Source organism: Haliotis rubra, unplaced genomic scaffold, assembly GCF_003918875.1.
Source record: "Haliotis rubra isolate DU_JTF1 unplaced genomic scaffold, ASM391887v1 Scf326, whole genome shotgun sequence".
Lineage (NCBI taxonomy): Eukaryota > Metazoa > Mollusca > Gastropoda > Lepetellida > Haliotidae > Haliotis > Haliotis rubra.
Genome location: NW_025766998.1, coordinates 246,086 through 259,047, shown reverse-complemented (window position 1 = coordinate 259,047; position 12,962 = coordinate 246,086). Strand labels below are relative to the sequence as shown.

Here is a 12,962-nt window from a genome sequence, read left to right as displayed (position 1 = left end):
TCCCCTTCCGTGATATTGCTGTCACTGTGGTAAAAGCGGCGTAAAACCGTTCTCAATCACTCACTTGTCTTATGACGGGAGTATATGACATGCCATTTTATCCCAAATGCGTGGATCGATGCTCATGATGTCAATCACTGGAATATGGTATCCGATCCAGGATCGATTATTTACACACCGCCGGCATATTGCTGAAAAATTGCTGAGCGCGGCGTTAATAACAAATTAACTAAACGTATGTGTCGTGAAGCTCGACTGGTTTCATTAAACCTGGAGGAATACAGTCTTCTGTACGACCCAACGGGTGTAATGCAGTCGACAAGCGGTGACAGGCCAGGCCGCCTATCTTCATACTGTTAGCGAGTCCTCAGTGGGAAAATATTTCAGATATCTAACCCTCTCCGGCCTTTTCTCATTTGAAGTACGGCATTAAACGGGCGTGTAGTGTATTCAATGCGTGACACTTACTCATATGGGATACAAGACTGACATACTCAGCCAGTGATATGGGTGTGGAATAACTCGTTCTTCCACCTTAACGTTAACACGTATTATGAAATAGACATGCTATTGACCCGTGTTACATGGGGCGTGATAAGTCTTATTTTTTCCTTCTGTTTCGGTTAATCATTCCTAAACATATATCATTCCATAGGTACGTGAAGTCGAAACAAGTATAAAGTTGAATGGTCAGACTGTGACACCCCTTGGACGGGGCAAGGCGGCACACGTGACCCAAGTTGATTGGTTGTTGACATCATGTGACTTTGCACGAGCGACGCCATATTGCCGAGCTATCAATTGGCAGACGACGGGACAGGTGGTTGGCAAACAAATCTCACGATCACAAGTTAGGCAATATGAGTCTGAACGGCATGGATACCCACTGCAAACCCCGCCTGTGTCACCTAATAAAATGGCCCGATTTTAATGGATACGGCTTCAATCTCCATGCCGAGAAGGGTAAAGCCGGCCAATATATCGGCAAAGTTGACGATGGATCGCCAGCCCAGGCTGCAGGTTTGAAAGACGGGGACAGGATCGTGGAGGTGAATGGCGTAAATATCGGCAATGAAAATCACCAGCAGGTGGTTAGCCGTGTAAAGGCTGGAGGAGAGGAGACCCGCATGCTAGTGGTGGATAACGAAACAGATCAGCATTATAAAGATGAGAGAAAAGTCGTTCGGGGTGACCTCCCCGAAGTCGTCGTCATCCACTGCCCGCCCCACGATACAGGTAAGTGAGCGTTATTGTGTCACCTGTAGTATCTACCTGTCAGGTAATTATGTCCCCAGAAAACGCCATAGAAAATAAAGTTGGGCTGGTTACGTATTTCCTTCAAGATCTATATCGTATTGACTCGACGGAGTTTGTTTATTCCGATTACGTTTGAACAGCCGCCAGGTACGAGTGGTATCGATAAAGGATCGCTATGCCCTGCTGTGTACATTGTTGGTCGTGATATATGAACCAGACTAGCCCACTGAGCGGGGCTCTCGATTAACATTATATTTATGTCAGTCAGATCGGCTGAGATTTGACAGGAGCAGATTTTGTTCTAAAAGTTTTGAAGGCCAGCACGTTTGTAGGTAGTGTCAAAATACCAAATGCCCTATATTATTTGTATGACTTCAATCCAGTCGATAGCCCTTTTTAAAGTGTTTCGGGGAGTGAAGGCCACCCATAAACCCTATATCCGACTGACCGTGTGGAAACTCTGCCCCTCCCCCTTTTCGAGTCTAAGGGATTTGACCTGTCAGCCGAAGTTGGTGGGCGTTTAGAGCCTGAGTGACAATCGGAAGGCAATGTTGGAATGGTTGCTTTTCTTGTTGTGATACATGTGTGAACACATTCCTATTTCAAACTACAATTTAGTTGGAATTTGTTTAGCCACAAGGACCAAACCTCCAAGGGTTAAGTGAAGTTGACAGACCACAATGATGGTATAGGGTATAACTTGAATAACCTTCACTATATCACTTCACTAGTTATGTACTTATGAATAATGGTGGCTTCTTTACTTCTTAGATTTAGTTCAGTAGTTCATATAAATATAGTAATTTTCAAATTTTCTTCAGATTGCTGGTCACAGTTTAGCATTTATTTTGTGAGGATTAAGCTCTGTATACATAACATATCTATATGTGGTTATTCAGCAGTGAACAGCCAGTGATATATATTTATATATACTATGTATATACACCATGTATATTTGTAATTGTCATCATGATTGTGTAACATTGTTTTCTAAGGTGCATGGTTGATAAGCATGAATATCAACCTGTTTTATGGGATACAGCACTGCATATCATGTGTTATAAGCTGTAACCACTTGTTGTTCTAGACATGGTTGATATTGATTGATAGATATGAATCAAAAGTCTGACTTTCTATGAACAGGTTTATTCATAATCATATTAATACTGTGAAAAAATATATTAGGCTGAAGGTTATGTTGATTATTAAGTACTTATCTTCTTTCCTGTAGTTTTTCCTGATGATTGTATTGACAATGTTTTATATCGTTCACTTTAAAAAGATTGTAAAAGGTGCACTATTAAATGTACCCCAGGAGACTGTAAACAATGAGAAATAATTTGACAGATATATGACTTACAGCCAGCTAGTATTGGATTACAGCATGTTGGGAGAGGAACCAGATACATGTCTAAACAAATGTATTATTAGCAACACCTATAATTCAGATCCTATTCCCACACTCGCCTTACTAAGCAAACATTTCAAACGGGTCATTTCTCTTGATGTAAGAGGATTTCTGGTCTTAATGTAACATACTCTGATTGCATCGAAAGGCGGATCATCCCTACCCGATTAAGCTTGTTTTGTTAATTTCTTACTCTTGGTTTTGAAGTCCTTGTGGGTTATAATGGTGGATTTTGTTCCTGTTTCCCTTTTACATAATAAATATCTCTGCAGCCTGGACTTCTGGCGTTAAACATGTGGGCGGTGGAGTAGCCTAGTGGTGACAGCGTTCGCTCATCACGCCAAAGACCTGGGTTTGATTCCCCACATGGTACCTTTCTAATATGCATAGACAGAATACTGTTGTATTCCACACAGTACTGGTTGATAGGGGCAAAGATAATAGTGTAACATGTGATAACTATCTTTCTAATAAAGTTGCAACATTTAGCGTTCATATTTGAATACAGTATGATAGATAGCCCAAATGGTATAAAACACGAAAAAAGTTTTACTGGGATGAAGAGCTAGTTTTTAGTGTGTTGCTTGTGAGTAACATAAGCTGTCATTAATTCAATACTTACCTTGTTTACTTGAGGGAGTTTGTTTTCTTTCATGAAGGAATTCACCTTGAACTTGTCAGGTGCCACGTCTTATCCTAATGATCGAGATATGTTTTTGACACCTTTTGATTCCTTATTAATTATATAGATATATGTCAGTGGTTCTGTGTGTTTATTTGTAATTAATGGCATGTAATCAAGCTCTGTAGAGAAAACAGACTGAAATATGTTTTTGCACATCTTTGGTTTTTGCTTGTAAAAATGTCAACTTTATCATGTTACTGCGCGACATTTAAATAGACTTTGTATAGTTGTGATAGATGTTTATTAGGTCTTATAGAAGTTCTACACGAGAAATAAGCAGTATTTCTCATGAACATGATAAATAAATGAAATAATGGATCGTCAGTGTTTTTCTAGATGTGTTTTTTACAGCTTATTAATCAGTTACTGGTAAGATTGTATCATGTTTGTAGTGGGAGGTACGTAATTGCAGGATTTACCATTTGTTTACTGTAGGGATTCAGGAGTTTTATCTTGTCCTCAGCAGAGTGAGTGAGTGAAGCCGCTTTGAACAGTATCCCAGTCATAAACCACCATGTCAGGTTGATGAAGGGGGAAAACTTGAGGTAGTGTGGCGCGGAGACATTCCCTGCTTACATGGTGAAAGCTCCATACAGGGAAGGTGCTGATGTATCAAGAAACATGATTGAGGTGAACCGGGATTCGAACTCCTGATCATGGCGTAGAGATATGCTGAAGTACCTTACTCTGCACAGTGAGTTACACTGAGAGTATGGTTTTACGGCGCTTTTAGATGAGGGGACACTTTGACCATTAGGCTACCCAGTCCTTCCCAGTAAGTTAGTGATGGAGGCTTCTCAACGGTCCAAGCCTCTGCCTCAACAGATGGCTTTTAGCCAATAGTTGTCATGGATATTTTATGGAGCCACACAACTGTTAATTGATAGCCTGCTACAAAGTAATTATTTTGCAGATAAAATATATAAATGTACATGGTATTGCTACATCCTTTGGAGACATTAAAAAAATCAATTTGTCATTTCAGACTTTTTTATAACAATACATCCGTGCAACAATATCAAACTTTGTCATGTTTTATTGGCTGCCAGTTCTCCATGGCAACATGTGGATGTACACAGTATGTCAGCTGTCTCGTGTCATATAGGGCTGTCAGCATTAAGATTTTTCAGCACAAATTTCGTTGCATCTGCCAGATACAGACTATGCAAGGTTTATTTTTCTCACCTGAGTGTTTGCCTTGAAACACAGACAAATAAAAACATTGGCTTATGTGCTTCACATCTCTGACTCTCCTGCTTGTCCACGTCTTGGGAAAGGTTTTTGGCTTGTACGTCATGGTACGCTGAAAGTTACGAGACTTTATAATCATTTAAGGTGATGTAATTGGATGAGGGTTGATCCAGGAAGTTGTAGTGCCACAGGTCTGTGTTTACTGCGTGGTTTGACACAAGTCCGTGCTACATTATACACAATGCATAGTCTAACATGTTATAACTGCGTAGTAAAGGTTATAACTAGTGCTGTTCCGATTAATTGAAATAATCGAAGATTGGTCGCAGTGACCAAACGACCAAGCAATCGATCACATTTTCTCATTATCAAACACAAATGATTTTGGAACTACTGTTTTAGTCTTTGAAACACTTGACTATGTAACATATCTTTGAAGTTGTCAGGGCCTGAAAACCTGTTTATTTCTTCGAAAACTCACTTCACTAACTGAAATATTTATCATGACTGAATATTTCTTGAAGACTCTGGGAAGTTTATGTTCATGGTATATTAGTCATCACTTTAAAGTAGCAAGTTGCATCATGTTATACATACTTACAATAACAACCTGGATAGGAAAATCTGAAAAATGACGCTAACCAATTTTTTTTGATGATTGTTCGTTGGTAATGAAGCAGTCATCAATTGCGAGATTCCAACCAATTCCCAACACTAGTTTTAACAGTAACTAAACAATATACAGGTTATAACATTCCATGCTTAGGCAGTAGAGGTTATAATTGTCATATTGCTACAGCAGTTATTAGTCTTTGTGACACTATGTTTATTCAGCACTCATAGAGTCCTTTCTTTCATGAACATGGGAACTATGGTCTGTTATTGACTAAGGTGTCGAGCAATAAACTATCAGGAAATACCAATGGATCATAATCATCATGATCATCATCATGAACACTTGTTTTAGATTGTGCCGCTAAGTTTGTGTGTTCATTTCTGAAATCAGAAAATTCAAAGCTGTGGAATAATCTGGAGTCTTCACTCAGATGTCTTTAGGTCATATTTGGTTGCTGCTGGTGAATAAAAGATAATATTGTACAGCTTATATATCACTGGTGTGCCTAACCTTGGGCTGACAGCCACTGATACCACCAGATAAGGTGTATCTCCCCAATATTTCTGCAGCCCTGCTGGATATTAGATGAGTTATCCAGTGACACATTAGAGTTGATGACTGCCTCACTAACCTGCTATATCTCCCAGTGAGTATATAGCTTATCATGCTACCTAGTATATACTGATAACCGTTGTCGGAGATTGGCACTGGCAGGAGTGTTCAGGGTCACACTGATCCAATTCTACGGGGTTGTAGATTCAGTTTAAAGGCCATAGTTTCATACGGATCATGGAAAGTTATTTTGCCCAAATCCTTTAGGTTAAAAAGTAAGGACTCAAATCTCCTCATCATACTTGAAAGTAGATGTGGCTCTGTAAAATGTATAGGAACTATAGCAAAAGCTAAATGGTAGGAACAGGAAGTATTATAACTCTTGTATTCTTGTCAGTAAGTACAATGTGGTCCAACTGTGACTATATATTTTTCTAACTGTTTTGAGTGCCAAAGTGGAAGTTGATTGGCCCTGTAATGAGCACATGATATGATTATTTGTTGAACTTCTCACTCAGCAGTATTCCAGCTATAACAAGATAGCCTGTAAATATTTGAGTCTGGGCAACCCAATTAAGTGATTTATGATATATATCTGCTCCAGGCGTTCCTGTCCTTAAAATACTGTGCACCAAGTACATGTGAAGATCTGGGTTAGAATTGCTCTTCAGCAACCAATAACGGGATCGGGTGGTCAGGCTCGCTGACTTCGACACATGTCATCATATCCCAATTGTATAGACCGATGGTCATGCTGTTGATCACTGGATTGTCTGGTCCAGACTCGATTATTTACAGACTGCCGCCATATAGCTGGAATATTGCAGAGTGTGGTGTTAAACAACAAAACCAACAACTGAACACCTTTTGTGAATAAGAAAGAGAAACTATCAATCATATGATATGTGAATTTGTTTATTATGTAAATTATGGAAAGAAATAGAATCATGGTTGAACTCAGTACAGTTACAGCTGGAACTTACAAATAATATCGTTATATTGGGATTGAGAGGAAAAAAACAATAATCCGATTAATGAAATCATTTCAGTTGTCAAACATTATATCTACAGATGCAGCATAAATGGTTTCAAACCAAAGTTAGAATATTTAAAAAATGAAATTGTCCGTCACTATGATATGTCAAGATATGTTTACCTATCAACGGGAACTGAACAATTATATTTCAATATTGGTCAACATTACATTTATTACTTGGAAAATAATCCAGCCAATTATACTTTTTCAGCCGACTGTACATTTTCATACATGTAAACATATACCATTGTATTATTATGAAACTTATCTATACATGTTTGCCTGTACATGAAATATGGAAAATATATATAAAAAAATAACAGTGTTTGTGGGTTCTACCAAACTGGTAATAAGATCGGTACCTCTTTTCAGACTTTATTCTGACTTAAGGGGCTGGTGGGGTAGCCCTGTGGTTAAAGCATCTCCGGTCGTCATGCTGAAGACCCGCGTTCAAATCCCCACATGGATACAGTGTGTGAAGTCCATTTCTGGTGTTCCCCACTGTGATATTGCTGGAATATTGCTAAAAGTGGCGTAAAACCCAACTCACTCACTCTTCTCACTTAAAGTTGACATGTTGTGATGTAACTGAAATGTTGTTCAAAGCAGCTTTGAACCCTACTCACTCACTGAAGTCTTTTCAATTTTTTATAGAGTTCAGACAGCAGTACTTTGTAGCATGGTTCTGAGTGAAGAGGGTTATGGGATGGCTTAGATGTGCGATGCTTATTCCTATTTTATGACTCTGTTGTTGCCAAAATTTACATAAAACTCCACACTTTCTATTGCTGTGTGAAGTCTAGGTGCTGAAGTTGTACAACTCAATTGAATGTCATGTGACAGTTGTGCCCACCCTCAGGACATCTAGGTTGTAAAGAGTCATTCTGGTGAATACTGCCGCTTGAGTTGTTCTAAGACACTGGGGGCAGCGGGGTAGCCTAATGGTTAAAGCGTCCGCTCGTCATGCTGAAGACCCGGGTTCGATTCCCCACATGGGTACAATGTGTGAAGCCCATTTCTGGTGTCCCCAGCTGTAATATTGCTGGAATATTGCAAAAAGTGGCGTAAAACCATACTCACTCACTATGTGTTTGAAGTCTGATGTTCAGTGTGCTCAGATGATGAATTGTGGTAATTATCATGCTTACACAAGGTTTTCCCTTTTGGGGATAATTGCCCATGGTTGCAGCAGGAATGTGATATAAGATATATTTGCCTGGTAGTTAGGATCGTATTAATTAAGTAACAGGAAGTTATGACATGAATCTTGTCATATGTTAAGTGTCCATCATTACATTTATTTTCTTGTGAACACACTGAACTTGTGCTTGGGTTTTGTCATATTGTGATGAAGTACATGTGGTCGGGCCTGCCTGTGAGTGGTGTATGTGTTTGGGTTTTGTCATATTGTGATGAAGTACATGGTGGTGGGCCTGCCTGTGAGTGGTGTATGTGCTTGGGTTTTGTCATATTGTGATGAAGTACATGGTGGTGGGCCTGCCTGTGAGTGGTGTATGTGCTTGGGTTTTGTCATATTGTGATGAAGTACATGGTGGTGGGCCTGCCTGTGAGTGGTGTATGTGCTTGGGTTTTGTCATATTGTGATGAAGTACATGGTGGTGGGCCTGCCTGTGAGTGGTGTATGTGCTTGGGTTTTGTCATATTGTGATGAAGTACATGGTGGTGGGCCTGCCTGTGAGTGGTGTATGTGCTTGGGTTTTGTCATATTGTGATGAAGTACATGGTGGTGGGCCTGCCTGTGAGTGGTGTATGTGTTTGGGTTTTGTCATATTGTGATGAAGTACATGGTGGTGGGCCTGCCTGTGAGTGGTGTATGTGCTTGGGTTTTGGTCATATTGTGATGAAGTACATGGTGGTGGGCCTGCCTGTGAGTGGTGTATGTGCTTGGGTTTGTGATGAGTGATGGTGGTGGGCCTGCCTGAGTGAGCTTAGTTTTATTGTGATGAAGTACATGGTGGTGGGCCTGCCAGTGTGAGTGGTGTATGTGTTTGGGTTTGTGGTCATATTGTGATGAAGTACATGGTGGTGGGCCTGCCTGTGAGTGGTGTATGTGCTTGGGTTTTGATCACATATTGTGATGAAGTACATGGTGGTGGGCCTGCCTGTGAGTGGCTTGGGTTTTGTCATATTGTGATGTGTTTGGGTTTCATGAACTTGTGATCTCTCAAGAGAAACCTGTTGTACTTTAGCTTCTGCCATGTTTGGAATAGCTTCTAGGTAAACTTGTCAAGGCATATTGTTGGTGTTGTCCTGCACCTGACAGGCTCGGTCAACACTTGTGATCTTCCACGCTCCTAAATCTATGGCTTGCTGTGTCTTCCAGGTCTTGTATTTGTTTCCTAATGTCTGGAGGTGGGACAGAGGTGATTCACTGAGGATATGGTTAATCCTGCTGGGTTGGTGATGGCAGAAGAGGAGGGCTTCTTTCACAGCTGTGGTGACACTGTCCGGGTCCATTGTGTGTGTACATACCTCACACTTGCGCATCTCCTGAGGAAGAGGTGCCCCAGTTGTGCTATGGTTATCTTGGACTGACTGACTGCGTTTGGTTTTACGCCGCTTTTAGCAATATTCCAGCAACATCACAGCGGGGGACACCAGAAATGGGCTTGTTATCTTGGATGGGAATTACAGATTTGCCCCCTGATAATTTCACCATGGCAAGCTCTCCGTGTTTGGTTTATCATGTGCATTGCATGTAATGGTTTACCAATGACAGGTTGATAATCAATCAATCACTTGATTGTCTAGGCTAGATTTGATGCTTTAGGCCAAATAAAAAAAAATGTTGTGGTTCTGATTACACCTCTTTAAAATTTAGGGTAGGCAGGTCGGAAATGTTTATTCATTTTACAAATTGTTTAAAGAACCACTAAACTTTGTTTTTTGTTACTCTTTTAACCATTACATATGAAAGATTTGTGGTTAGTCTTATGCGGAACACCAAATTTATTCTTTAAAAACTTGTGGTTAATTAATACCGAGCGATTAAAAGTGGCCAAAAAGTCGCCTGCTTCCCTCTCACTACCAACTAAACCACAGACAGGTTACGTAACTCTGTCGCCAGCGCACTGCAGTGACGTCATATGAGGAACGATTTTCAGTTAGTTGTATAGAAAATGTGTAGCACGCTCATCATTTTGATGATTTCTCGACATCAACGACCTTACATGCCAATCGCTGCTTTGTCGCCAATTGTCCTTGTAGGGTCAGGGCGATGGTGTACCCATGCACATATTTCCACAGGACCCCGCAGTTCGTAAGCTAAATGGGTTATGTTTGTGAGTGCTAAGCCGAAGCTTGTGGAAGCCTGAAACAATATCTTACTTGTGTTCAGATCGCTTCACGGAAGTTAAAAGTCAAAACTACTTACTAGTTGTAGTAAAATATGCATATGCTTGATGACCATAAAGATTTTCTATGACACAACTTGTAACATAACGATTTCTTCCTCGGAAGTGAGGTTGTGGTCGAAGTAACAATAATATTGTAAGTAGTATTATATTGACACCCACCTCGCTGCCAAGAGAAATTGTTATGTTATACGCTATGTCATGCAAAATCCTATTATTATCAATAAAATACATATTTTACTACCAGTAGAAAGTAGTTTTGATTTTGTAACTCGGGTGAAAACTAACCTAAATACCATTTATCCTCAGACTGGCGGATGTTCCTGACAGGGCTACCATTTTAAAAAAAATAAAAATCTGTTAGAATTAATGAGATTATAGTTTGTTTTATCTAGTTAGATAATCAAGACTACTTTCTACTCGTGTAGTTAAATATGTATTGGAATCATAACCAAATGGATTTTGCATGACACAACTTATAACATAACGATTTCTTCCACGGCGCCGGTGGTGGGGTCAAGTCACAATACTGCACGATAAATTTCTTGCTACATTCCCATGGTTAATGTCCACTCACCAGTATGTAGATACTAGTCAATGTGCGCCTTTATATTTGGTCTTATAATCCTAATTAGTTTATTATCATACTTGTATGCATTTTGAAACTAAATAAAAAAGCAGACGATCTGCTGATACTTATAGTGAATTTATAACAGAACTGTAATATCTAGACATTTGATAGTTTGCCAATGTGAATCATATTTCGCACACACACCCTAGTGTATGTTGTCTGTCCCATTACACTTCACGGGCGAAAACAATGATTCTGTTGAATGCTACGACAAAATGAATAAAAACAAAATGCAAATATTAAAATTAAAACAGATTAAAGTTATAGGAACAATATCAGGCCATTACCTTGTTTGAGGAATGTATCCATCAATATCCACAAAACTGTTCCAAATGATGTGTCTTTTAACAGTTTAATATACGAAAAAGTGATAGATCTTTTCAGGTATTGGTGTATAGTCTCATTGGTCACCCAAGATAGCACACCTGGCAACTAATTGCATAATGTCCGCCTTTCTTTAAAAACAGTAATTTAGTTAGCCAATAATGGGCAATCAATCAATGTATTGCCGGTTAATCCTTTGAAAGAAGGACGTTGTTTTTATGCAGAGACACCGATTAACGACAGAGTGTATTCAGTATAGATTAGTAAATCTACATACATAAACACTACCTTTTGACAATTCCGCTGTGTAAGATAAAAGTAATTAATCAATCAGCTTGTTATCAGTTAATCCTTTGATCGATGTTTATAATGTTGAATATTTACTCCAGACACAAGAAATGCCAAATGGGAACCTTTGTCGGTAATCTAAGTGTGTTACCACTAATTATACCTGTTATAAATTCATTAACTGACCATCAAGTGAATGATGACAAATAACATGTGTAGGTTTATACCACCTAACACGGGTTACAACAAGGGAGTATTAATTGCTGTATTGCATGTGAAAACTTATGGGCCAACACTGTTTTGAGAATACAAACAGATTTTACATGACATGATTAAATATCATGTTAAAAAAACACAGAAATGGGATCAATTTGGATCAGTCATTATACAAATAGGGCCTAACGACACCAATCGATTTTGACAGAATCGTCTATGAAAACAAGTTGTAACTCAGAAACTAGGCAAAGCAGGAGACAAAATTAAATGACAGTCGATTGTGAGAACATATAACTTTCATTTTCCACAACAATTGTCACGATTTCAGGGTTATACAAGCCTGTAAACAAGATAATTTAACCCCTAAAATGTAGATGAATTCTGCATCGGCCCTCAAAGCTATTCCTCATATGACGTCACAGAGGCGCGCCGCTCTGATTGGTTGAAATTTCGTTCGCGGGTGAGAATTGTGCACTGTTGTCAAAAAGGTCGATTTAAGTCAATTAAAGGTCGAAATGAGTAGTTGTAATAACGGGGTTTCATTTATAAAGATGCCAGTTAGTGATTTATGTATTTGTACCCCCTAGGGTTTATGTGACCTTTAAGAAGTAAAGTACAAACTAATAACACATTTATTAATGTGTAATTGTTTGTTCAATCAGGCTTGCGGCCATTATATCGACTTTCTCTATCAGAATGACCGATATCTGTTTGTGCCAGGAAAAAACCCAATGAGATCTGAAAGCATATTTTATTCATTCCGCTTTAAAGAAATAGGGTTGACACCAGAATTCAAGGGTCGGTCGGGTAATCGAAAAAAACAACATTTTTTAGGCCTTACAGAACACCCTCGCACAGCTGGGATATGGTTGGCTTCAGCTTTAACAGCCGGCAATGTTGTAATTCCTCCACTGTCATATAAGTAATGTAATACTTTATTGCAACATGATCTGCTGTTCATTTAGTACATTGTAACACAGTCTACTGGATAATGTATTAACGAGTGAATGGAAAGGTTTCAGTGAAGTTTTTGTCTTTCAGGGATTTACCTGGATTTCTGTATTTGAGGGTCCCTGGGACTCAGTCTTAACTTTCAGGGGTCCTGGACAACAAAATGGGGGTCCAGACACTTATATATTATAACTAATACTGTTATTGTATTGTGTATCATGATCATCACATTGTTACAGTAATTATGATACCATAACCCAACGAGAAGCAAACTCAGTGATGAGTTATTGTCACTTGATTGGACATTTTCTGCATCCCTGTGGATGCACTAATAAATTTTGTTGCGTCCATTGTCAATTTTTGTGTGTATAGGACGCAGGAATTCGCGTCCTGTAAACCCCTGATCTTGAAAGCTGCTGTTATCATACTAATT

The 12,962-nt window shown here is 39.2% G+C and overlaps 1 protein-coding gene across 6 annotated transcripts in view; it reads left to right on the top strand.

Annotated features, from left to right (window-relative positions):
* The first annotated feature begins 754 nt into the window (after positions 1-754).
* Positions 755-12,962, top strand: part of LOC124283954 (Na(+)/H(+) exchange regulatory cofactor NHE-RF1-like) — a 90,354-nt gene continuing 78,146 nt past the window's right edge. Inside the window, exon 1 of one of the 6 annotated variants that reach the window (XM_046719997.1) lies at positions 755-1,236. In XM_046719997.1, the coding sequence (XP_046575953.1) occupies positions 861-1,236 (376 nt within the window). In that variant the 5' untranslated portion in view covers positions 755-860. The remainder of the gene's footprint in view (positions 1,237-12,962) is intronic. The other 5 variants (XM_046719991.1, XM_046719994.1, XM_046719993.1 and 2 more) reach the window with 5 other exon arrangements.